This window comes from Sminthopsis crassicaudata, chromosome 4 (genome assembly GCF_048593235.1).
Source record: "Sminthopsis crassicaudata isolate SCR6 chromosome 4, ASM4859323v1, whole genome shotgun sequence".
Lineage (NCBI taxonomy): Eukaryota > Metazoa > Chordata > Mammalia > Dasyuromorphia > Dasyuridae > Sminthopsis > Sminthopsis crassicaudata.
In genome coordinates, this window is record NC_133620.1 from 98,212,070 (window position 1) to 98,236,865 (window position 24,796).

General features: G+C 34.6%; 1 protein-coding gene across 2 annotated transcripts in view; it reads right to left on the reverse strand.

Annotated features, from left to right (window-relative positions):
* KDM5B (lysine demethylase 5B) overlaps nt 1-24,796 on the reverse strand; it is a 66,829-nt gene that overhangs the window by 41,062 nt on the left and 971 nt on the right. For both annotated transcript variants that reach the window (XM_074308813.1, XM_074308811.1), the window contains exons 2-3: nt 3,017-3,094; nt 228-350 (exon numbers count right to left, since the gene is read on the reverse strand). In XM_074308813.1, coding sequence (XP_074164914.1) covers nt 228-350; nt 3,017-3,094 — 201 coding nt within the window. The remainder of the gene's footprint in view (nt 1-227; nt 351-3,016; nt 3,095-24,796) is intronic.

A 24,796-nucleotide genomic window follows, 5' to 3' on the forward strand; every position in this document is an offset into this window, starting at 1 on the left:
CTAAGGTCTCTTCCAACTCTCCCATCTGTCATTCTGTGATCTACCAGGTAAATTATCTAAATGTATTAGCAGGTCCTACCTATGCTTAGACATTCTAAACTGAAATTAGCTCATCTGAATCATAGTCTCTTTTCCCCCTTAAAATACTTAATAGGAAACACAATTACCAGTACATCTCAAACTAAAATTTTAAATTAATTTTTATATATTTAAAAAAAATCCATTACCCTATTAAGCTGAAATAAATCCAATATTTTCCTTTCAACATGTGGAATTTTTAAAGTACATCCTTGGAGCTCCCAAAACTTTGCAATCTGGTCCAAAAAATTCAGTTTTACTCGAGTTTGAGCCTAGAAGACAAGAAAATTACACCATAACTTAATTAGCTCCCCAAAAATGACCAAAGTCCACATACATAAACAATTATGTTCCTTTCCGCCACAAAGTATTTTCAAAACTTTAAAAAATATTCTCACAATTTTTATAGTATATAAATACCATATATATCACATAAGATAGCGCTTAAAGCATAGTCTCTCCTACATTACAGATAAAAATTAAAAAAAAATTAAACTTATTAATTCTGTACTATTAGAAAGAAGTCATTTACTTAAAAAAAATTTAAGGTAGGATTGAAAGGACTGAAAAATCCTATGCTATGAAAACAAAGGCTGAAAAGTTGTTTCACTTAAAGAAAATACAAAATAGATCCTATCCAGAATAGGTGGTGATTTAAAGTTATTCTGGGGAGTTAAACTTTAGCCTTTTTAAAACTAATTTTTTTCTATTAAATGTCAACATTAAATCTCTCTAAATATGTAAATCTTTCAACCAAGTATGTTAAAATCCTACTCTATGAAAGCAAATGTAGTAAATGTAGTACACATTTATTAAGTTCTTTCTGTAAAGACTCTCTCATGACCCGATCCTTGCCTTCAAGGAACTCACAAACTAGCTGGGGTGATAGAGCAATGATGGTATTACCTGGTACAATAAGAAGGGACTCTCTCTGGAGTAAGAGATCCTGGGTTCAAATTCCATCCTTACTATTATTATCTTCATTTAAAACATGTTTTAAAGTGGACAGCTAGCTTTTGGGGTTTGGGCATATTGAATGTAAAAGAATGCTATTGTGCTGTGTAAGAAATTAAGAAAATTTTGGAGAAAACCCACAAGACTTATGTGGACTGAGGTTTGTTGGTTGATGTACTTCACTCTCAAAGAGGAACAAAATGACATCACTATTTAGAACCAAGTTACAATGAGAACTATTGTGGCTGATCAGAGTAACATGAGGTCAGAACGCTCTACACTACAGATCAAATACAAATAGTCCATGTGAAAATTTGCGATGTCTACTTCATATTCCTTTTAAGTTACTTCAATTCTGCTCTATTCAGCGAGCACAGCTCTGTCTTTGATAAGGACACACCATGCCGGATGGTCCTATGCCAGTGTCTCCCAGGTGGTACAATCAATTCTAAAGTTCTTAAGAGAGACCTTGTATTACTTTTTTCTGACCGCCACATAAGCGCTTGCCTTAAGTTATTGTTATCTGGGGGAAGAGGGACATAAAAGGAAGAAAAAATTCCTTACTATCTTTACAAGTAATTGGAAAAATAAAATACCATTGATAAAAGAAAAAAAATTATCTTTTTGGCAAGCATGCATTTGGCATTTGAACAATGTAGCCAGCCCAGCACAGTTGTATTCTGTAGTAAAGTTCAAATGCTGAACCATTTATTTTAAGAAAGGATCTCAATGCCTGCTATCTTACCTTGCCAGGTGATCTTCCTAAGGCAATTCAAATAGAAGCTCTTTAATTCCCTGACATGGCACTGAGCACTGTCACAGGGATACAACAATGAAGTCAGCATAACTGCTTTATAGATCTTCAATTTGGAAAGTCTAATCTTTTTCTCACCCAAACGTTCCTTCAGAGCTTCCTTAACAGTGAGCTAGTTCTGGCAATGCATGTGGCGATATCATTATCAATGTGTATTGATGAGTGAAAACAACTCTACTATAATATCTACATTGTAAAAACTGAAAGACTTAAGAACTCTAAATCATGCAATAGCCATCTAAATTTCCAAAAGAATTATTAAAAATGCTGCCCATCTGGAAATGATGCAGAATGAAATACACATTTTTGGAAAATGCCAATGTGCAGAATTGTTTTGCTTAACTATGCATATTAGTTACAAGGATTTTGAATGGGAGTGGGATGAAAAGTGTGGAGGGGAGGGGGAGAAAATTGGGATAAAGGAAAAATGAAAATATTTTTTTAAAAAAACAGAACAGAAAGATTATGTGATGATCAGCTTGGCTCTTTTTAGCAAGACAAATTCATTAGACTTGGGATGGAAAATGCCATCCGCATTCAGTGAAAGAATGCAGATTGAAGCATACTATTTTCACCTTTTTTTGACTTATTTTTCCTTTCTCATGATTTTTTCCTCTTTTGTTAGGATTTTTCTTTCCCAACATGACAAATAAGAAAATATAGATAATAAGTGTAATAAACATTTTAAACATATCAGATTGTTTGTCTTGGGAAGGAGGGGCATAAGAGGAAGAAAAAAATTGGAACTCAAAACCTTACAAATATGAATGTTGAAAACTATCTTTACATGTAATGTAAAATGCTCTTTCAATTAGGCTGTAGAGAGGGATGCAGAGGGGAAATGGAGAAAGGTTAGGACAGGAGAGCAGTAAAAAATTGAGAGTGTTAAGTTCCTTTTGAGAGAAATGTCAAGCCCAAGTCTAGGTTCAGATGAGGCCTTTTGGATGTAGGTCCTTTTCCTCCTTTGCGGTGGCTGGTTTAATGCATAATACTGAAACTTTACTGTTATCATGCCTTAATACTATTTCTAGAAATTATTTTATTCAACCAAAGAACCATTATAGTTATAAGTTTTAGAATAGAGCAGATAATTAAATATAATATTTACTTATTTAATGTTAAAATTAGATTATATTCTTATATTCAATATAATAATATTCATAACATCACCTCCAATTCATTCAGTCTCTGGATTCGAGGAGTAAAATGAAGTTTATCAACATCACATGCGAATGGTGGTTGCCAGGCCTGAGAGAAGAGAAAGCAATTAGAAGATGACATAACAAACTTTTCAGAATTCAAACCTAGTGCACATCAAGAAAAATCAATGCTACTAGTCCCAATATCCAAAAAGGGCTCTTCAGAGAAGGAAAAAAAAAAAAGATGCGGGGGAGGAGAGTCACACAGAGGGAGAAAGCTGCTCATTCTTATTATATCTATACACTTATCCCTTTCAAATTGCTACTTTTCCCCAATGGGTCAATATAAGAAAATTAAATGGGAAAAAAAAATTGGGGGGGGGGGGGGAAGATGTCACAGAAGCTACAGACAATACAGGAAAGCCAGCACATGACAGAAAAAAGTTTAAAACTCAAAAATGAGAGAGAGAGAGAAGGAAATCTTCAAAACCAGATTTCTTCTCTGGTATATGAAGGTATAGTCAAAAAAAAATTTTAAATCCTAATCCCTGAGATATGGAAGAGAAAACTATATCTACAGAAATTACATTTCAGGCAAGTATTCTGTTAACTAGCTTAGCAATATTCTTTATTACCACTGACAGTACAGAAGAGTTTCCAAAACATAATAAAAATCAAATTTGGTTAATCTTAAAAACACATTATAACCTCGTATGCGGCCATTTTGCCCTTCTACCTTCCCCCCAAAAAAATCCATTAAGCTTTTTTGAAAGACCATTGATACTACTACTCCAGAAAGACTGCAAATCTTTTTTGGATGTCACTTTAGTGAAAATAATTTGTCTTTTCTTTTGTTTTAGGAATGTAATAAGCCTCAGGAAGCATTTGGTTTTGAACAGGCAGCCAGAGACTACACACTCCGCACTTTTGGGGAAATGGCAGATGCATTCAAGTCAGACTATTTCAACATGCCTGTCCATGTATGTATATGGCTTGAATTTTGAACTTCTACTTATTTGAAATCTAGATCATGATGTACACATATAACATTTAAAGTAGCCTGCATTTTATATAACCTAACTTAATTGCAATACAGAATAAATGAGAAATTTCATGTTAAACACAGGTAATTTATATTTTTATATTGTTACACAGTTTTCAGTATTTTTTGTATGAGTTTATTTTATTTTCACCATGACTCTTATCTTATTGACAGTGTGTAAATCTGAAGGAATGGGCAATTGAGGACTTCCTCTATCGGGTTTTTAAGAAGTCACTATTAGAACTTGAATCTAGATTATTCAGCATTTAAAGCCTAGCACTAATTACTCCTTGTATTTGCATTCTTCATCCTGTTTTCCAAGTTATACCCTCTTTTCTCCCTGATGGTATAGTAGCATACCATATGAAGGGGTATTTGTTCACTCAGTGTTGTGTGTGTGTGTGTGTGTGTGTGTGTGTGTGTGGTTTTTTTGGACAATTTCCTTGCCTATGAAACAGGGAAAATGTATCCTGGACAGTCACATTATACCTATCACTACTGAAATGTTTATGAGCTAATGTACATGGAATATGTTTCAAGAAGTAGAAGATATTATTAAAACAGGGCCAGGGTAACTAGATAGTAAGGTTGTTAGTGTGAAAATGGAACGCTTCATTACTGATTGCCAAACAAAATCTCAACCCCTTCCCTTTTTGATAGTAGGAAATCCTAAATTCCATTGTAATTTACAACACGACATCTAGAAAGTGGAATTTTGTTACTAGTTTTGATCCTTGGGCCATTGTAGAAGGAGCACTTCCCCCCCCCCATCTCTTAAAAGACCATGCTGTGCTGCTTCTTTGAGAAATTATAGTATATATGTTTACACATGTTTAAAGTCCAACTCAACTATCACCTACTATATGAAGCTATCTACTACTAATACTAAGCACCATCTCTAACCACAAAGCACAAGTATATAAAACTGCCCTCCATGAGTTATAAAAGCAAAGCAGACTTCCAAGCACTCATGGAGCTGTTTTGAAAATGGCTCAAGGACAAGATGCTAAAAAGAATGTAAAAGATTACAGATGGCATTTTAACACTAAACAGGCAACTGAAAAGATATAACACTACCAACCTCACATCTCTATAAAACATTATGGGTAACCTAGAAGAAAACATTTTGACAGAAAATTCCACAAGATTACATCCTCATAGTGAAAGAAGTGATTAAAAGATGTATAGCTTATAACTCCACAATGCTGATAATAAAAAAATCATTCAAATCTCTATATCAAGTCTTCAAAACTGCTTTTCCCCTAAATGTCTGTCTCTCATGTATTGACATAATTTTTTTTTTTCCCCAAGAGATATGGGGTCTCCCCTTCTCGGCCAGGTTGGGACTATTTATTATTATTCAGCATAGGAACTTTCATATAGACCAGCTTGAACATCCTCAGGCAATCTAATTATCCCTACCATGCATAGACTAAACACCTCATCTAAGAACTTGAACCATTACAGCTAAAAATACTGTTCAATAGGTCTGCCAACTTAAATGTCCCCAGAAACTGAAATTATAAGCATGAGACCAAGCCACCATAGAGCACATAAAATTCTATGCTAAACAGGGACAAATAATACTTCTTGAATTCCTCAGAACATGGACAAAAGGAACCAAAAATGTTGAGTCTTCCTGCACAAAGTTGAGTTAGTTTTAGGAAATACTGCATGTCAAGGATACTAATGTTCTGGGTGTTTAAGACACTAAAATACAACAAATACAGCTTAACTATTGACATTCCTGGTAATCAAGACTAGAGAAACAATCATACAGCTCTTAGTTTTAAATTGTCCATTGACTGCAAAACTCTTAACCCTAAAGAATTACATCTCATTAAGAATTATATCTTAGGTGGAGCCTTTGGTTTTAGACCAAGGTAAAAAGGCTTTGGTGACAGGACCATGATTTTTGGACAATGAAGTATTTTACAGTAAGAAAGACAAGAGTCAAACTGTTACAGACACAAATACACACAATTAAGTAGGGAAAAGGTAATATTTATATAAACTTTCCAAGTTTGTCATTTGTAATCAGCATAGTAATTCATAAATCACATGGACATCCAAGTTATATAAATTTAACTTGAATAAACATTAAATAAATATTCAAGTATAAGCTTTCAAATTCCATGGAAGAAAGCCAATCTTCCCTAAATTAAGATGTGAATTTCAATTTTTTTTTTTAATTCCTGATAGGAAAACTAAGATTGATATGTGAATTTTGCAAGCAAATCATCAGAGTGAAAGTCCATCAGACTGATTGCCAATGCAATCTTCCTATAATTTTAGTTTTCAATATTTCATATTTAAGATATTCAAAATAAAAGTTAGCACTTATTATAGTCTACAAGCCCAGATGTTTTCCTCAACACAAAGTACATGTATTCCTTAGGAAGGCAATTAAATAGGAATCTGGGACTTAAAAATCCTCCAGAGAGATTTGAACAATCAGGTAAATATTTTCTTTACTTCCAGTAAGTACCTAGCAACAGTAACTTGCAAAATGAAAATGAGAAAAATTTGGAAAACAAGAGAAACTCTTTAAAAAAATTGTTTCATAAAATGTTCACTTCTAAGGTAAATGTCCAAAATAAAAAAATAAATAAATAAATAAATAAATAAAATAAAACTTTGAAAGTGGTCGTTCCAGGAAGCCACATAATTATTTGTGCTAGAATCTGATACCACCAATAGTATCTCTGACATCATCTATATCAGCCAGTTTGGAAACCTAGTTAATTTATCAATAGTCAAATTAAACTCGGTTTAAACCTGACATCTCCCAACTTTCACATAATCTCTTTCTAAATATAGATAATTGATCATTATTTTAAGAAATTGATAACCAAAATGAGAAAGAATTATCAATCTCCTAAAATGAAGACTCAATGACTCTATATACAGAACAGGACCAATTAAAAACCTGGTGTCAAAAGGAATTGGTTTGCCAAAAAACAAAACACTTATCAAAATACAAGATTTTTTTTTTTAATCGTGGCTTTCACCCAAACAAACCTAATCAGACTTAATGGCAAAATTCTCCCTAGAGCAAAGCACAAGTCCTCCTAAAACAACATTCTTTTTTTGAATGGACCGTCACCAAACCAGAAAGGGATAGAGACCAAAATTCTTTCTAGGCCTTATGGTAAATTTTGCTTAATAAAAGGCATATTATCAAGTTTGAACAATATGCAGAGAATTTGTAACTTATAAACCTTATGTTTAAATAAATCTTTCCTCACTATTAAAAAAACAAAATCCAAATGATGTATATAAGTAGCATAAGCTAATAATCAAGCCCCATATTGAATGAGGAAAGTGAAATTAAAGTTTATATAATTATTATATAATTATATATTATAATATTATTATAATATAATATATATTATATATATAATATATTTATGTTATATATATTTATATTTAAATATAAATATATATTTAAATATAAATATATATAATATATATTATATAAATATTATTATAAAATTATATAATTGTCAAAACTAGTATTTCAAAGAACTGGGATTCAAAAGATGCTTCCAAGTCCTTTGCTTCCTCTAGAGAAAGCCCCTAAAGAAGATATCTCCTTATGAATAAGTTTGAGGCTAGTTCCCATTGGATGAATATCAGGAAAACAAACATTTAAGTAGTCAAGCATGCACTTTTAAACAAAAAGATATTTCATAAATGATACTATTCCTATTTCTTAATGTGGCAATCACCATCAGAGCAGCTTTGGGACTGTGGATCACTTGCAGTTCTAGTAAGAGCCATCCAGATTCCAGCATGTTTGCTCTATAGTTTAGTGCACTTACTCTTCAGGTCATTATTCAATTAATTCAGTTTTTCTAAATCTGACATGTTTAGTTAGACATGATAATATCTTTGCTTTTAAAATCTTCAACAAGGCGGGGGGGGGGGGGAACATCAGCTTTCATTGTCCCATCCAACAAAGCTAATAACTCTTCATGAAGCACTCATATCTACCTCAGAGGAACAGCACATTTGTCTCCCAATTGCCAGGCTTGGGAGGTTTTAGCCTTGTGACTTTCAAAACTAGGATCTTTTACCAAACTTTGAAAAAAGTATAAATTGAGAATTTGATCTGATATATTTGGTTCTACAACTAATAGCTGCTTTTAAATGTATAACCTGACTTTCAAAAGGAATTTTAAAAGGTTAGCTCAACATACCAAATATTCAAAAATGTTCAAGAGAAAATGTTTGAGCAGAAAAAAGTAAAAGGAAAAAGAGCAAGTTTAGTTGTTCTTAGTCCAAGACCATTAGTCCTTGTTCTCTAAGAGTCCTTGCTCTTTTTCCTTTTACTTTTTTCTGTTCAATTTAAATTTTTTTTTTAATTTCATACTTTTAGATTTTTAAGGTACCAAAATTTTGACAAATTCTAATTGGGAAAGTTATGGCTAGTAATAATGCAGGTCTCTATCAAACTAGGTGATACAGACACATTTATAAAAATTCTAAAACCAGTCAACAAAAATACTTTAGAATATACTTTGTATGCTGAAAATACGGATAGCTAAATTTCTTATTTTTTTAAATACAGAACACCGCTTTATAGCTCCTTAAATTAATATAACTTCCAGAGAAATTTAATCTCTAAGAATGATCAAGTGACTGCCTTATAGTAGTAATTAACCAACATCTTTTATATTTCACTTTATAAATTGTTCTGATTCTGTGAAAACAAATTTGTGAAAGGTAAATAGGATTATTATAAATATTTAATGTTAAAACCTATGAAAAGCAAAATTTAAAAAAACAAATAATACTGGCTAGAGAACAACTGCTAAGAATGCTTAGTGTGCCCTCTACCGGTTCTGTGCCAGCTCAGCTAAGTAATTATGCAAATAACTAGTTTTGTTAACAGACCATTAATCATTTAGGAATATCCTCAGAGAGTCTTGATAATACATTTTTATCTTCAAGTATTGGCCAGTATTCAAACCTCTGCAAAACTAAATTCTTCTCATTAAAAGTTTGTTCACTTTTAGTTGTCAGTCTTTTCAGTAACATCCAGTTCTTCATGACACCATTTGGAGTTTTCTTGGAAGATGAGTGTTTTGCCATTTTCTTCTTCTGCCCCATTTTATAGATGAGGAACCAAGAGGCTTAAGTGACTAGACCAGGGTCACAGTGCATGACAGAATATCTACTAAACCACTTCCCTCCTTCTTAAGTGTTTGTTCATTAACATCTTTATTCCACCCAAAAGGAATGCTTTTAGTTATGTCTCTAAATATTGACTTCATCTCATCTTTCATTTCAAGTAGGACTCCAAGTATTTTTCACTCCATTTTAACAATACTTGATAAATTTTGGGGAGTAATGGCAACTATTTAATAAAAGGCAAGTTATTATAAAAGAAAAGTTTTCCAAATCAAGTCTTCCCACTTGATCCCACCACTAAAAACTCTAAAAACCACCCAACATGTCAACAACATGCAAACCTGTCCAGTGCTAATAACTAATGATAACAAAAGCACAGCTGCTAATATTTGGCCCAAGTTTTTGTTACTGAATTAAACTCTTACCTGGTTGGGGGCTGTCCATGAAGGTAGCTGTTGCTCAAAACTTTTAAAAGAATTCATGAGATCAGCACTCGCGCTTGAGCCCAGTGCACACACACAAAAGTATGCCCACCTCCAAAAAAGTCATTTAAATATTTAATGCCTTCAGCAAAACCAGAAAATTACTGGCAATTATCCAAAGTGATAATATTCCAAACCACAAATTTAAATGAAGTTAATCAAGCTACCTAATTTCCAGACTTGAATTGGTGGACCCCAAAACTGTACCTTCTCAATTGCCAAATCTTATGACTTTTTTTCCTCTTTTCATTCACATTGATCTTCCAAGTAGCATTGGGCATTATCCCATCTCCTAAAATCTTTTTTTTTTTTAAATTTATTCCTTAATATCCCTGGCATTATTCTCTCTTGGTTCTCATATTTATCTTTTTTCTCCCCCATTGGTCCATTACTATCTCTTGCAGTGATAATGAAACAAACCCAAAACAAACTTCAATTTAGTCGAGCTTTTTTTAGGGCCCCCCCCCCCTGGAGATCTCATGCATTCCTAGGACTCTATAAATATACCAATCCTGAATGTCTCAGCTGAGTTCTAGTTCTAAATTTCTACTAAATTCTACTAAAATTCTACTAATTTGCTACTGGACAACACTAAATATCCTATTTCTGAGTCAGGCACCCAGCTAACCCTATCTTTCCCCCAAAACCAATCCCTCTCCTCTCAAGTGTCCTAATTCCTGTTAATGACAACCATTTTTGCAGACATGAAGGAACAACTTGCAGGAAAGGTTAAAAAATGTAATCTACCTAAAAACAGTCTATCTTGGCTAAAACCTAAATTGTCTAAAAAAGTAACAAAGCCAAATAGGTAGCCTAAGAGTCAGATTGTAATGTACTAAGGAGTTTTTAATTTCACATGGTCAATGAGAGCTACTGTTCGGAAGAACATGACCAGATTTATGCATTAGGAGATTATTCATTTTATGTTAACAATAGAATGGAGAGAATGAGAAACTGGCAAATGAAAGAATTAGGAAACCATTACAAAGTCCAAGCAAGAGGTGATGATTGCCAAGACTAGTGTGGTGGCAAAATGATGAGAAGAGGTGATAACAAGAGATTGTGGAGAACTGACAAAACTGACAAATAGCTTGAACATACAGGATAGGAAAAGAATGACACAAACAGGACACATTGGGAAGAACTCAAAACATGTTACCATTTGTTGAAATTTCTCCCTTCTAAACACACTGCAAAGTGCTAGCTTGTCCTTCCATTTCCTGATTTTCAGTGATCTCTCCTTTGCTCTACTATTCTACCTAGTACTAATTGTATAAATGTTTCCTTTTACCTTCCTCATTAGAATTGTGAGCTCTGGAGAATAAAGGTTTTTTTCATCTTTGGATCCCAGGGTTTGTAGTGCCTTACACACAAAGAGATATTCAAAATGTTTGCTGTATGGGATTTGGGAAGGAGTTAAAAAACAGTTCTAACTAAAGTAAATAGGCTGGAGATTAAACTAAATGACTAGGAAGTCTTTCCAAATAAGTCAGCTTATGTGAATTAAAGAGGTATTCAAGAAATAAAGCATTCATGAATTCAGCATTTCATGAACAAAATTCTGCATAAATATATGAAGACACAATACTAGGAACGTGTGGTAATGTTACTCTACCTGTCATTTAATTGGTAAAAGCAAATCACCACAGTATGTCAGCTAGCCCCTTCTCTACAACATAATTGTCATTGACTGAGATTAAATGACTGGTGCAGGGTCACATCATCAGCATGTGACCCCAGATCTTCCTAGCTTTATCACAAATTCTCAATACATTCAAATAATTTAAATTTTGGATACTATAGCATTAAGAACATTGCTTTACATTCTCCCTTATGCTTGGTAAATCTTTAAAATATATCTTAAAAGGAATACATAGAGACACGTGCATGTGCACAAAAAATATATGCACAAAGAAATAAATTTTATTCAACAAGGAAAACTGGAGAGAAAGAAGGGAGAGGGAATTAGAGGAAAGGTGCATTAAAAGATGAATCCTAAAGAAAAACAAATTCTAAGGATGTGCAAAAATACTTATAGCTCTTAAAATAGCAGAGGAAGTATCATAAATGTATGTGTAATGTATATAAATGTGAAGATACTATTGTGTTTGAGGAAATGATATAGATGTTTTCAGACAAACCTTTATAATCTAATGCTGGGTGAAAGGAATAAAATCAGGATAATATTGACATCAATATGGTATGGGCAAATAGCTTTGAATGAATCAGGAACTTTATTACAGTAATGACCAATCATGATTCCAAGGGACTAAAGATTAAACATGACACTTAATTCTTGATAGGTGAAGATCAAGGGAGCAGAATAAAGAATCTTTTTGAATATGGCCAAATTATCTACTTGTTTTGATTGATCATACAAACTTATAACAGATTTGGGTTTTTTTAAGTTCAAGTGATGGGGAGGAATGTTCAATGATAGCAGGACAAGGCAGATTTTTGCTGACTGAAAAAATACGATTATAAGAAAACAGAATATATCCTGCTTGCTAGAACTGTGAGTGGCAATATAGTTAATCTATGTTTTCAAGTTCACTAGAATACCACAAAAAAATTTCCCTTTTAAAAAGAAAATAGTGTTCCTCATTGATCATAGAAGTTCAACCATTTGAATGTTAGAGCTAATATCAATTTAAATCAAATACTAAGTGACTTTCTTGAAATTAAGCATAAATGTAAGCATGAGTTTAAAAAAAAATTTTTAAGCTTGGTCATACAACTCAATAGCCTTATTTCACAAATAAAACCAAAAACCGAAGAGTAGCTAATAATGCCCATGAGCACTGTTTGCCAATGAAAAAGACAGCAATGATTTCATATCATCTGACAGTTCTAATTGATCAGCTTGCCATTGAGTTGTGATCCAGTAAAAGTTGCATTTTTAAAAAGGGATTTTAATTTGAAGAAATTTTACAATGTATTTTCTAAATATTTAACTCAAAGTCTGTTGGAAAAAGATAAATTATACAGAAGAACATTTACATGACAAAGAGGAAGACACAGCAACTATTCAATTAGTTAGAATATATGCTCCTAGAAGAGTAGGAAATGCTTTATTTTCTTTAGTATTCTTATCATCTAGCATAGTACCTACCATAACAAGATATACAGATGCTTACTGATTGACTTCTGAGATTCCAAAGTGACGAAATTAACGCTGCCAATTCTTTTTTTTTTTTTTTAACAAATCCCAAAACTATATAGAGTTAAACCAAAAAATATCAAACATCCACACACTCTTATTTCATTAGGTCTGTAAAACCTGTCCTGCCTAAAAATAGGAGGCTGCTAAGAATAAAGAAGAATATATATTCTTTATTACATATTCTTATAATATGTAATGTAAGGCATTATATTGCATATAAGACATTATATGTCTTATAGACATTCCAAGCCAGGGCAAGGGCAAATTTGTTATTGGTTGAATAAATGGGATTCAACTGCATGTCAGTTAATACATTCAGATTAAAAACTATTATGGGAATCCTAACCTAAGCCTCAGAGGCTGAATGAAATTTGCTGAATCATTACTGTATTTGGCCTTTTTTTTTCAAACAAGCAAGTGATCACTACTGAACTGAAAGGGGGCAGGGAATGGAGAGACAAACCCAAGTATTTCTACTAACCTTATGAGAACAGCATTAAATAATGGCCATGCATCCATACCCAAAAAAACCCAACTATTTCATAAATTGTCATGGATGTTTAGAGAGTAATGGTTCAGACAAAATTAATTAAATGATCAGATACCAACTCTTGAGCTCTGTAAATCTGTCATTATTGCAAAGAGAATCTTTAATATTATGATTACAAGTATACATATATAGTAGTTTATCTAAAGTGATTGTAAAAATCTATCTAAATATGACTAATATTCAAACCTGAAACACTATTAGGGAACTGTATTTATTCTATCACTGCCAAATCATCTAATTAACATGAGACAAATATTCAGTTCAATTCACTCAACACCTTATAATTTTAACCAAGTCTTAAAATTAGTCCTCCAGTTTGAAGAGCTATGAGATGACAGACAAAAACCATGATCAGTAGTGGATTTAAGTTTAACCACAATCCTAATGATATATTTGAGGTCTGTGTGTTGCTGTATGCCTTTTTCTATACTTATTAACTTGTCATTTGTGCTGGACAGATCTTAATCCAATTTAATTCCATGACCATTAAACACAAAAAAAGAACATGAGTCTAATAGGATAACACATAATATGAACTGATGTTAAATTCTCAGGTTTAAAGACTACAAATTCATGAGTACAGTAGTTCCCAGATTTTAAAGTGAGGAGGGTTATGTAGGTCACGTATAAATTATAAATGAATTAAGAAATCATTACCATAAGATTCAACATCTATGAAATACTGAAACTCAAAGGTATAGCCAAATATAATTAGCTCAAGAGAATAGTCAATAACTAAAATATACTGGAAATAAAACCTGGCATAACTGTCAAAGCCACGCTAATACTAATTTAATAGTAAGGAAATTGAGGTAACAGTTCCAATATTGCAAAATCATTCTAGAGTTCTGAACCAAACATGCAAAATATTTCTCCTGCCAAGAATGAGAAGTATCCAAAATGGCAGATCAAATTTAATAATTCAACAAACATATTCAAGGTACCATTCCAGGACATACACATGTATGTATGTGAGTGTATATGTGTGTATATGTATGTATTAAATATATGTGTTGAGAGATCCTATCTTAAAAATGCTAGTCAAAGATAATATATAAACAAATAAACAGGTACATTTCATAAATACTTAAATAGGGAAAAGGGGATGAGGAAGGGGGGGCATCTAGGTGGGGCAGCAGATAGAGAACCAGTCCTGAAGTCAGGAGGACATGAGTTCAAATCTGATCTCAGACACTTAATACTACCTAGCTGTGTGACCCTGGACAAGTCACTTAACCCCAATTGCCTCAGCAAAAAAAAAAAAAAAAAAAAAAAAAGGTGCTGCCATATTCAACACAAAGAGGGAAAAGGGAAGGCGGAGAGAAAGAATGAGTAAGCCAGAAAATAGGAATCCAATTAAAACAATCCCCTCCCCCCCATTCCCAAAGTCCATTCATCCTCACTCCTTTGGCATTCCAGCAACTAAGTATCTCAACGGACAGCGGACTTCCAACTTAAATCTTCCAACAATTCGGTTCAAAACCTTTAGACATTAGAGCCAAACTACACCCTAGAAAAATCATCTTTCATCGTCACCAGCCAAAGGTGTTAACTGCCTATTGTGTGCAAGGTATTATATACCAGCACCTTACAAACAATTCTTACTCTCAAGGAAAAGATCTTTTACTGGAAGAGAATACATTATCTATACAAAATAGTGGCAACCATGACATGGCAACCAAGGACAGCAACAATATCAGAGGTTCTAGAAAAAAAAAGCTTCTCACAGGAGACATCCTGAAGGAACACTGAGCGTCTAAGACCACTGAAGAACCAAGATGAGAGAATATTTTACAAGCATATAGAAAAACCTGTACAAAGGCAAGGAGACCAAAACATGGAATATACAACAAAATACACACACACACACACACACACACACACACACACACACCAACTTGGGTATTTAGCTACATGAAGCTATGTAAAGGGAAGTATCAGTTCTTCTGAAAAAGTTCTGGCAGTTATTAGTGTCTACAAACTCAATAAGTTAACAGGAAGTCAAGAGCTACAGCAAGCTTGGGCTGCTTTGAGAGGCAATGTTTCCTAGCATAAGGAAGTAATTGCCCCTTTGTATTCTGTTCACATGAGAATATCATGATGAGATCTAAGTTTTAAAAAGACACAGATAAAGTAGATGTCCAGGGAAGAAACGCACTGAGAACATGTCCAGAGATCTACTGAAAGAACCAGGGATGTTTAAACCTGAATAAAAGACAAGTCCTGAAGACCTGATAACTGTCTTCAAAGTAGCATAAGCATTGTCAAACTAGAGGAAATTGACCTAGTCTGTTTGGTCCCAAAAAGTAAAATCAGTAGCAATGGGTTAAAGAGGCAGAGGCAAATTTAAACAATGTTAGAAAAAAAAAAAAAAAAACCCCAAACAATTAGGACCTTATATCTAGAAATAGAAAAAATTCCTGAAGTCAACTATAGTTCCACACTCTCATTTTGCAGAAGAGGCCCAAAGAGACTTGACACCAAAGTCATATAGGTAATAAACATCAGAGCTGGATTTTGAACCCAGATCCCAAGTCCAAAGTTAATACTCAAAAAATACACTATTCTCACTACCTTTATACCCAGGAGCACCATTTTAAAGAGCTCAAAGTACTTAAGATACTGCCTAAAATACCTTGGGTCAAAAAAGTGGTAAGCATTTTTTTCCTAATTTTTTTCTCTAAGACCATACATCAAAAGAAAAGTTAGTAAGCAAAATCTGGATTTACTTGCCTGGTCCTGGTTAAAGCACAGTATGCTCCAAGAGTATAAAAAATTAATTTCCTATTAGTGTTTAGGATATATCTAAAAAGGGATATTTTTATGATTCAAAGACTTCCATTAATTTAGGGGAGAAAAAACTCACTGAAGTCAAATCTAAAAGGGATGTCCCTATGGATTACAAAGCTCAAAGCAAAGAGATTTAGGCTCCAAGCAAGAAAAAAACTTCCCAGTCAAGAGAAGTAAACTTGCTTTCTGAAGTGATTGGTTCCCCAGACTGATACTTAAGTGAAGACTGAATAACTATTTCCTAGAGATCACATGTATCACCAACCTGCCTACAAAATATCTCTTACCTAGATGTCACATCTAAGAAGGGAAGGGAAATCCTAAACATCCTACTGTGTGCCAAGTGCTATGCTAATTTAGTTCTTTAAAAGTATTTCATTTGATTCTCTCAACCAACCCTGTGAGGTAGATGCTATTATTATACTAATTTTAAAGTTAAAGAAACTTGAGGCAAACAAAGTTTAAGTGATTTTCTAGAGTCAAGAGAAAATTAAGTGAGGCTGGATTTAAATTCAAATCTTCCTGACTCAGCCCAACATTCTATCCACTGATACCAGAAATGGAACTCCTCATCTTTTCCCTCTACTAAATGATGCAAGTTCAACAGTAGACTTTTTCCTCTCTATATCCAATCACTTACAGTGTAGAGTTGACTGCTTCTCTTCCCATTCATGTGGCCATTACCTTTGAGCAAGTACTTCTAATTTCTTACCTAGCCTCCTGGTCAACAGTCACTAGTCAGTAAACATTTTATTAGCACTGGAGAGTCTGTGCTAAAGGCTGGGAATCCAAAAAGGCAAAAAAACCAGTGCTTGCTCTCCAGAAATTCACAAGCTCTCTTCTGGTCCCCTTGCTCCTAATTTCTCTTCTGTGCAAATCCATCTTCCCTCACCTGAAAACGTTCCTAAAACATAGGTCATGGAGCTTTAGTCAAGTGGCTGGCTCCCTCTTCCATCAATCTGTCTCCTACTTATCTTTCCAGAGTGACTTCATTTATTCACCCTATACCTGTTAACCACACAGAATCAAAGCCCTTTGAGGACAGGCACTATTTCCATTATTTCCTGTATCCCCAATACTCAGCAACCAAGTCCTTAATGAATGTTTAATGAATTGAACTGGGGGTTAACAGGATCACTTAGTCCAATACTGCCAGTTCTGGACTGAGGATATAAAGAAAGCAAAACTGCCCCATCCTTCAGGAAAGTTCAATCTAATGGGGGAGACAATAAACAAACAACGGTGTAAAACAAACTATGGCCCAATGGAAGGAAGGTAATAAATAACAAACCTTTCAGGGGATTTTGCCCTCACTTTACATGGAACAAGTTCAAAAAAGGGAACTAACTTGCCTAAAAATCACTACTTGTAGACAGTATTGAAATTTGAGCCATGTCTTTTTATTTTATACTCCGAAGTTCAGGGTCCTTCATAGGAAGGTGCTTATCAAGTCAACAGGTTCTATCCTATGAGATACTGAAAGGAGGCCTCTTCATACTCAAAAAAACCTGAAAATGTAGAGATCCAGAGATTCAGATTTACTCAGGCCAACTTTTAGTGGTTGTGCAAGGCAGTTCTTTTCTACGAGATAATCAAGGGTATGTGGACAAGAATACAAAGTGTACTTAATGAACTCCACGAAGTACTTTTTCAAGACATAAAAAGTTGTATAACTTTTATATCCAAAATGACCTTGTCTTTTCCTCCATTTCAAAATTGTGTTAAACTAATAAAAGTAAATGAAACAACTTTCAGAAGTAGTACAGAAGGGATTTTTCAGGGGGATGAGACTGCTTCTAAAAGTCTATCCATATTAGACTAAGCATGAAAAAAATCAATTAAAAACAATCCAATACCCAATTGATACCAAATCTTTCACTAGACACAACAAAACTTTTCTCCTCTTCCCAAAACACTATAAAAAGTTCAGAGTAAAACTCTACCCAACCTTATCCTGATGCTTTCTTCTACTTTCAAATTAAAACTGTTGCCCTTCCTCAGTTCCAGTTACGAACTTTGTGTTTTAAAGAACAAAAAATGATTCATTCCTTAAGACCACTATACCTGGTATACCTCAATTCAAAAAAAACATTCTCAAATTATCATTAACTTTCAGGAATATACAAGAAATCAGGCTTTGATTCTTAATCCCTCTCACATCACCAATTAATTAATAAGGACAGCAGTCCTAGTTAGTGCCTGATCCTTATTTGCAGATGAAGCCTGATCCAAGGTAATACTGGAATTAACAGGAAAAAAACAAGACCCTCATCTGCTTTTAAAAACCTGACATTCCCCACTTACCCTAACTAGCTAGGGATTCCTCAATTCCTAAAAGTCTGGGGGGTTGTTTGTTTTTTAAATCACTGGTTTATGAGATTAAAATTTCAAATCTCAGCCCAGCACCTAAATTCATGTGGCCTCATGCAAGTCGTTTAACCAATTTGGACTTCAATTAAAAAGAGAATCTGGGCTAGATGATCTTAGTTTATAACCAATTCAAAATTCTACAAATTCAAAATTCAAATTTGAATCTTTTTAAATAGTAGAAAAAATTACCCTTATAAATTGTAAATTATAAATTGTAAACATTCTGCATATGAGCCAAATCAACTCTAAAATGAAATTTTAATAATATTAAAATCTGCAACTACTAAGTCAGTATAGATTACTGTATGCACATTCATGGGGGAAAGGGTACAGGGAAGTAGTTTTTACCAAAACTCAAAAGCTGTCCAGAAAGCAATAAAGAATCGTTAACATTTTTTTAAAAAGATTATTTCCAGGTAGATCAACAAATATTTAATCACCTACCATGTGACACAAAGACAAAAATGAAACGGCAGCTCCTGTCCTCAAAGTGCTCACATTCTATTAAAGAGTAAATGAGTATATAAGCATATATAATCCACTTTAGAAAAGAGAGCACTAGGAAAAGGGGGAAGGACTCAACAAAGGCTTCATCATGAAGGGGGTGCTTGAGCTGAGTCTTGAAAGAAAACTAGGGATTTTAAAAAAGCAGCATGATGAGGGTAGATATTCCAAGCAGGATCAAAAAGGGATGAAGAAACAGTAGATACAAGGAGATGGAATTATGTATAAGAAAAAAGCCAGCTTTCGACTGGACCATTGAGTGTAGAAAAAAGAAGGGATAACCATAAATAAGGATGAGAAGGTAGGCCAGGTGGTTTATCTTTTATCCTAGTGGCAAGAGGAAGCCTCTGAAGTTTACGTGGTATCTCCTGACTAATCATTGGTTATTCCTCATGCTGAGACTTTCAGCTCAAGTCTCACTTTCTGCAAAAAATACTTCCTAATCCTCCCCAATCTTAATCCATTCCCTCTAAAATTACTTCAAATTCAATTTATCATATATCTATACATAAGCAAATATGCACATATACTTATGTGTGGATTTAGACATCTTGTTTGTACACAGTTGTTTGCATGTTGTCTCCTTGAATAGCCTAGCCAATTTCTTGAAAGCAGGAATTTGTTTTTGTTTTGCCTTTCTTTGTATCCCTAGCACTTTGCAGAGTTCCTCATACAGATTAAGTTATTGATAAGTGCTTGTTGATATTATCTAATATAGAATGTGCAGGAGAAAATCTTGAGGCAAAGAGCATATTAAAGAGGTTATTTAAAGTCCAAGAAAGTGATAACTAGGGGACTGAAGTTAAGATGACATAGCCCAGTCAAGGAGATGTAAATATCATTTTATATTATACCATTTTTAAATATTCCACTATTATTTTTAACATCCAACTCTATTTAAATTATGACTGTTCTGTAGGTTGATCTGGCCAGTGGCTGTCAAAGAAACACTCCCAGCAAAGAGAAGCCTGGATAATCCCAAAGCTGGTAAGAGGGAGGAACAGGCAAGAACAAACATACCATGCCGGATTTCCATTAAGAGAATTTCCCTCCAGTCAGAGTGACATGCTACCCTACAATACTTAGCTAACATGGAAGATCCAACAACTGTTCTGAACACTCTGACCTTTCTCTAAAGATAAAGATAATGGATACAGTAGTAACACAAAAAGTAAGGCATTTTCTCTCCATCCAAATGTCCTTCACCCACTAGATAAAAGATTCAAGTCTCAATTCCTAAAACTTCCCTTTATACACAGTATAGAAGCAGGTAGGTAGCAAAGTGGGATAGAGCACTGGGCCTGGACTTGGGAAAACGCATCTTCCTGGGTTCAAATGATCTCAAATACATACTACCTGTGTGTCTCCGCAAGTCACCTGTTTGCCTTAGTTTTTCATCTGTAAAATGAACTGGGCCATTTCGATATCTTTGCCAAGAAAATCCCAAATGGAGTCTTGGAAAAGTTGGCTGTGATTCAACAACAGAGAAGCAAAGCCAGTTAACTATATCAGACACCCCAATACCACATTCCTCTCCCCTACTCCCACACTGCCGGAAGTAAATACAGCAAGTTTCCAGCCAGGGTCCTTTCATCAGCTCTCCATCTCCATAACCTTCTACTAATCTGAATGCTTCCAATTTCAAAGAGAAATTCAAAGCACCAAATTCTCTCACACAGGTATCACCTACTTAGATATGGGAGATTTAAAAAAAAAAAATAAAAATCTAGCTAGTTTATAGGCCATAGTATAGGGCCACACTCTATGGGCTTCATTTGACAAAGCTTTTTATCTGTCTCCAGAAAATATCTACATCTAGTCCCCAGGAAGAAAAGCTGCACTTGATTACCATGGTATCTTAAATCAAGCAATCCTACTAAACAAAAGAATGAACCAGAACCCCATGTCCTGTACTTTATGCAAATACAAATCCCACCTCATCCAACTCAAGAGTGGTTCTGCAGACAATTTATGAGGTAACATTTGGTGGGTAAGACTATAGGGAATATAAAATAAAAGAAACCCAATTAGCATTTTCATTTTTGTGGCTTTGCCTCTCCCAAAATGATTCCTTTTCTCTAGACAACCTTAAAAGTGAGTGGTCTAATTAAGAGGACAATCAAAGGTTGCAACTTCTGCACAAGATCTCATTATACGAAATGAGTCAAATTCAATTTAAAGAAATAAGCAATTTATGGTGAATACATTTTTTGCCCCCCCCTTTTTTCTGAAGGAAGTTTTAGGAGTAGCAAATTTGTGTCTGGTAATAGTCAATCTGGAAAATTCCAAATTTAATGGCCTCGAAAAACATCAATAGAGATGACAGAGACCTTGAGGAGTTAATCAACTACTCAACTGGAAGTATTCTATTGAACAAAAAGAAAATACTTTAAACCCAATTAAGAAACAAGGAACAAGTGATGCTAAGAATTAATAATTTTCTGTAATTTAAAAAATCAGTTAAGTCTTATATCAGTGTCTAAAACAAAAAAAGCAATTCAAAAGTCCTGCTAATTTAGCATGGAAGAATTCTTTTAAATAGGTTTGCAAATTTAGTTTTAATTATTTGACCAATGTGTTGGTTGACATGTTTTATCAATAAATCATCTAAATATGAGAGGAGAGCTCTTTTTTAGGATAAGGACTTTGACTCCACTCATTGTCAATCTCCAGTAATTTACTAACAATTCTAATGGATATTATTTCCACTCAAAGACCAATTATCATCAGTAAAGTCAAATTTAGCCAAATGTAAATGTGAAGCCACAACAAGCACATTCTAAGTGCTAAGCTAACTCCAGTACAAGAACATTCATACAAAGACAGAAACTGGTGGTCAAATATAAATGATGAAGTATTAAAGATTTTTTTAAGATTTTTAAAATCTGAATTAAAAGCACAAACCACCATAAGCATAGGGGTTAGGCAAAATTCATTCAACTAGGTATATGCATTTTACAAATCAACCCCAGGATAAAGAATCACAAATTGAGCTTCTCTCTCCCTTCCCTTAGAAAATTGGGGAAAATGGTCCACAAAAGTCCAAAACAATGCCTTTTTCTGAAAAGCAAAGTAAAACACAAGTTAAGATGACAAGTCTACAAATAAAAGCATTCTATTCTCCTTTAACTATCCAATCTCACATATATTTATATTATACATCTTTGCTACACAGAGATAACTCAAACTAAAAACATAGGAGGCATAAGGTTGAGGCAGAATTTTTTTATCTTGGATCTGGGATGCAAACTCAAATCCTCATATAAATTTACTCCCTTGCTACAATGTGGGGGAAAGGAGAGAACGGTAGACCCCCTTCAAGTTAAGGCTACTATGTTCGATGGATAAAATATCTGATTATGTAGCCAAAATAATGCATTTGAAGGTAGAAAAGAATTTAAAATATCTTCAGCTGATTTGGTTTAAACATCAATAAACTCTGGCATATTAAGACTCAATCATGCATTATTTAATAGTATCCAGCTTAGTTAACCAAAAAAAAAAAAAAAAAAAAGGTCTACAAATACAAACATGACAATGAAAATAAAATTAAATCCTTTAGTGTAAAAAAACTAGGGAGGTAACAGATAATTTTCTCTTTTTATAAAACTATTTGAAAACTATAAAACTAAGCACAGAAAATAAAATTATTTCACACTATGATGTTTGATTTAAAAGCTATTTTCTTTTTTTAACTTGTACAATCTAAAGATGGGCACATACTATTAAAAACCAGTATTAGTTTCAACCAAATCTATACAGCTTATTTTTCATATATTTCAGAATAACCCAGTGATAACTTTAAAAAAAAAAAACAAAAAACTTACCACTACAAAGTTCCCACATCTAGCTCAAAACCCCTTCCCTAGCAATTTATGATAATAGATTATACAATCCCACAGATTTGAGGTACGGAAGGTAATAAAAATCATTTAAATGCTTTTTATTTTCTTTTCCTTTCTTCATCCCTCCCAAAAGGTGTAAATAACAATATCACAGCCTACACTTTCAATATAACTACTTTATTTTAAAATATTGATGTCTTCTATTTATGTTTATCTCCTATTGAAATATCTGAAAAAAGATTTTGTTTTCTATTTCAACTATATGAAACCACTTGTTCAGTTATGCTTTCCTAATGAATCACTTCTTTTTCTGAAACAAAGACTTAACATTTCTCAAGAAACCTTTGTTCCAAGAAGACCCCTCTCTTCAAGAACTACAACTTCTGTATATATTCCTATTCTGTGGTTAGATTTAACAAATTCACAACAATACCAACTTTCAATTTGGCACTGGATTTTGTTAAACAAAGAGGGAAGCAAGTCCTCTCAGCATGAAGATGGGTTCCAAAAGAGGGTTGGTTTACATTTATAAATTATTTGTGCCTCTTTACACCCTTCCTCAGGCTGTATTCCTCTCTATACAAAATGGTGGCCATCATGTCTGTCTAACATTAAGGGTAGGAAAAGACACTACAGATTATTTTGCTAAACTTTCCATTTCCATGTAAGTCAAGTTAGGGAAAGAAGTAGCCAAACCAAACTAAAGGAACCCTATCTTTGAGACTCAGAGAGCCTATAAAGACCAAAAAAGAAAGGCAAAAAGAAAGGGCTTTCCCCCAGCCATAGTATACCACAATGCCAACATGGAGGACAACACCCAGGAATCCAGCCTCCTCTCCTTAGGTCTCTCCTCTGTTGCTCACATATCTGGGCCCCAAAGAACTTGCCCAAGTTAGTAGCTTTCAGACTATTAAAAGAACTGCACAATTCATATTCACCCTTTCCATTCTAGTTTCTGATAGTATAAGAGAGCTAAAATAGCAATGAACCACTGTTTATTTTCTCTTAAGGAATTAAAACAATGACTTCAACAAGATGGGTTTTTTTGTGGGCTTTGGCACTATTACTAGAGCTTAAAAGATAATTCGCTTCCCTTCAGACACCAGAACCCTTCTGATCCACTCAGAAAAACAAATCCTGATTTCTGCACTATTTACCCAACTGAAATGGGCTAGTCAGAATTGGGGGTGGGGGTGAGGGCAGAGGACACAGGACGACAGGTATTTCAACCTCGTTTCAAAACTTGGCCAAGTGCAACTCTTTAAAATGTGGTGATAGCTTAATTTTGGCCTTGGAGGGTGGGGGAGGATGGTGGCGGATTTTCCAGGTCTTGGACACAATCAATGACCACTAACCTCCCCCCCTTCTAATAAACATCTTTTCAAAGCAGAGTACAGGCAGAAAGAGGGAGGGACCAAGGCGAGGAGAGAGGAGAGACCCTCCTGCTCAAAGACGTCATTACAAAGAGCTGAGCTTTGGTTGGGAAGGGGCTGAGAGGGTGGAGGATGGGTGGGGGTGAGAAATAAACAAAACAAAGCAGATTCTCCCTCAGCCTCCCATTTGGGATAGGCCGCTTCGGGGAGGGCCTGAGGAGGGGGAGGGGACAGGACTCTCCACAACCGCAAGAAGGGCAGTTGGTCTCCCTCCCCCAACGGTCCCAGCCCCTCCAACCGCCGCTCTGGGATAACTTTGTCTGCCCCCACCCCCGCCAGGGGGGAGGGGGACCCCGGGGGGGAGGGGGACCCCGGGGGGGAGGGGTGCGCCCGGCCCTTCCGGGGGCTTCAGGCCATCCTCACTGGACGTTGAGGCCGTTAGGCCCCATGTTTTGAGTCTCCCACTCCCACAGTCAGGGCGGGGTCCCCCTCAGATTTAGGGCCCCCTTCCTCGGAGGAGGGGGATGAATTTAGATAAGAAGGGCCCTTCTCTCTG